General features: G+C 36.7%; 1 protein-coding gene across 2 annotated transcripts in view; it reads right to left on the bottom strand.

Annotated features, from left to right (window-relative positions):
* The window catches only part of LOC118734702 (protein-L-isoaspartate(D-aspartate) O-methyltransferase), a 1,369-nt gene extending 241 nt beyond the window's left edge, over positions 1-1,128 (bottom strand). Inside the window, exons 1-4 of one of the 2 annotated variants that reach the window (XM_036464409.1) lie at positions 944-1,128; positions 726-862; positions 412-652; positions 10-354 (exon numbers count right to left, since the gene is read on the bottom strand). In XM_036464409.1, coding sequence (XP_036320302.1) covers positions 104-354; positions 412-652; positions 726-862; positions 944-998 — 684 coding nt within the window. In that variant the 5' untranslated portion in view covers positions 999-1,128 and the 3' untranslated portion in view covers positions 10-103. Of the gene's footprint in view, positions 1-2; positions 355-411; positions 653-725; positions 863-943 lie in introns of both variants that reach the window. The other variant, XM_036464408.1, reaches the window with a different exon arrangement.
* Positions 1,129-2,909: the final 1,781 nt, after the last annotated feature.

Here is a 2,909-nt window from a genome sequence, read left to right as displayed (position 1 = left end):
TTTTTTTTTATATTTTTCCTCTATCACGTAGTCCTACCCATAACCGGTAAGCTATAAATCCCAGTAGTAACACGACGATGCCTACTTTGAATGCCAAAGCAAGTCAAGACCGATGCAAATCAGTGAGCGGCACATACATAACCCCCATGAGACGAGTTTCCTTGACTTTTCCCTCACTATCTTTATCATACTGAGTCATATATTGTTCGTCCCCTTCTGGACCAACAGGAACAATTAACCGTCCTCCATTTGCCAACTGCTCTAAAAGAGGCTTTGGTGTTACGGCTGCAGCAGCTCCTACATGAATGGCATCATAAGGAGCATGCTCTGGTACACCCTTCCGACCGTCGCCCTCTGGTTTGTGGAAAAATAGCGTTATCTATGCACATATTTTTTCGCTTCTACACTTACCAACAATAATAAGCTTTCCCGAATCAAGCATCTTTGGATCATCAGTATTGAGATTCTGCAAACTTTGTTTTACAAGTTCTGGCTGATGTTCAATTCCAATAACACGTGTATTAGGTTCGTCTCCTTTGTTTTCAATATATCGTAAAAAGCAAGCCGTTAAATAACCTGAACCACTGCCAACATCTAAGACATGGGCACCAGGACGTAGATGATCACGCAGATATTCCAATGCGAAAGCATGCTGTATATGTAAGTGAATGCAATTGAGGTAATTATAGAGAGATGCAATGATGACCTTGAAAATTACAACTCACCATATGTGGAGCGGATATTGTAACGCCATATCCGATTGTCTGTGGTGCGTCCATATACGGATTTCTGGGAGAATAATACTTTCGATCTGTTTTGATCATTGCTTGGGCCACATTATCTGAAGCAATCACACCAAAATCTAAAAGTAAAATTGAAACAAAAATTATGCCTATTGTACGCCTGCAATCAAGTCTACGCGAAGCGAGGATTTTTTTCTTACCTCTCATCTTCCTAATCAAGTCCGCATTGTCAGCACCAACTGAGCGCCACGCCATTCTGCGAATCGTTAGGCAGTGTTTTTCAATTAGTTCTCTAAACACTTTAAAATTTTGTACGTTTCAAAATAAAAAAGAAAATTTGCTTGTTTACAAATACTCTAGAGATAGGAAGGAAATGATACATTATACGATATGATACGATATTTTTCGTTCGATCGCAAGTAATTTTGGTATCGATACTTTTGAGCCAAATACCCTGCAAAAAACGGCTGACCATATCGGAAAGAAACTATCGATTGTTGGCTCGCATACATATGTACATCATGAACCAAAAATACAAGATCACGTAAGAATGCGACGTTGTATTTGTAACTGGTTTTGTTTACATCACAAGCACCACTATTTTACACTTTTATTCAAATAAAGAAGAGTTAATTCAATATGACAACACATTTTAAAGCATTTTGTTGCATCATTTTACCTAAATTGTGCGTTTTAAGTGGCTGACAATAGTTTTGGCTAATTTTGGTTTTCGTTGTTTTCTTTGTTTTGTTTACTTTTCGCTCGTTTTCCAGTGAAACAAGATGGCGTAGAACCCGCTAAAAAAATCTACCTTTTTCACTCTCTTGTTCTTACGTGATCTTGTGTCTTTCGTTCATGTATGTACATACCCATCAAGAACGATAGAATACAAGATTGCGGATTCCCGCAGAATGACATTTTTGGCAACGGGTAAACAAAGAATATGGCGAAGAACAATGAGTTGACAGTTGTGAATTTACAGTGAGAAAACGTGTTTTCTTCACGATTCACCAATTTCTCAAGCCATCTTTGAATATAGCAAATTAAGTACAACGTTAACAAAAAATATACAACCACTCTTGAAATGTGTTCAAAAGAATAGGTCTTATTAATTAACTATTTAGAATGTTTGTGTTTGTATTTGCAAGTGATAATATCTTGTCGCAGCGCATGTTTTCCTGCAGAATGTGGTCCGATTTTAATTTGTAATTTGTGGTATTTTAACGTTTTCAACTTAACATGTCGCGTTTAAAAGTGGTCCGTAAAGTGCTTCATGTATATTACGCTGGTGTGTAAATTGTAGGGCTTCTCCTGCCGGCAGAACTCTACCCTCTTTCTGGCCAAGGCGTCGTCGCGGGGAAACAAAAAAAAAAATGCATTTGGGGGCTTTACCCCTACGGCTGCTGCAATTAAACACACGATACGACATTTTTATAAAGTTTTTATTACAAATAAAACGTTTTGTACTTCAGAACGCACGAATTACTCCGATTTTCACTTGAAAGTACACAATACGTTTGCAATACGTTTGCACTTGTTTATAAACAAAAAGTTTGTTTACGTATTGCCATAAACGTCAAAGTCGGCAAAACCAAAGTAGCGGTTTCGGGAATGCGCCACCTTCAGTTCATTACACCATGGTCCCCATAAAGGACTAGTGTTGCAAGCAACGCTTTTTCGGCAATTAGGGTGTTGTGCAGCTATTTAATGTGGTGAAAATTATTTAAGAATGGAGAGATTTATTCGCATGGAATTGGAGATAGTGATGATAGATTTACTTTAAAAATGTGAATCGGGCGAAACTCACGATTAGGCTGATTAGTAAAAGTAACGTTAATTTATAAAAAATTGTTATCTCATTTTGGCGTATATAATTAAAACTGATTGCAAATTTTTTGACAAATGTGTCGTATACGACAAAATTGTATTAAACTCATAAATGGTTGACACTAAACTAAAAAAATAAGATAATTTAAGGATCTCGTGAACTAGTACATAGCATCCTCAGACTCTTTGGAGAAAATCTGTAGTCGTATTTCTGAGAAATTGCATTCCAAACTTCAATCGCGAGTTACCGAAAGTAACTTGTAACAATATTTTATCCAGGCGACGACATAACATTTAGCTAAAATATGCATCTAAATAAATTATAATTGTCATTATTTT

The sequence above is a fragment of the Rhagoletis pomonella genome, unplaced genomic scaffold (assembly GCF_013731165.1).
Source record: "Rhagoletis pomonella isolate Grant_MI unplaced genomic scaffold, Rhpom_1.0 Rhpom_scaffold_00002, whole genome shotgun sequence".
NCBI lineage: Eukaryota > Metazoa > Arthropoda > Insecta > Diptera > Tephritidae > Rhagoletis > Rhagoletis pomonella.
Note: the sequence above shows the minus strand (reverse complement) of the source record. Positions and strands in the feature narration are given on the sequence as shown.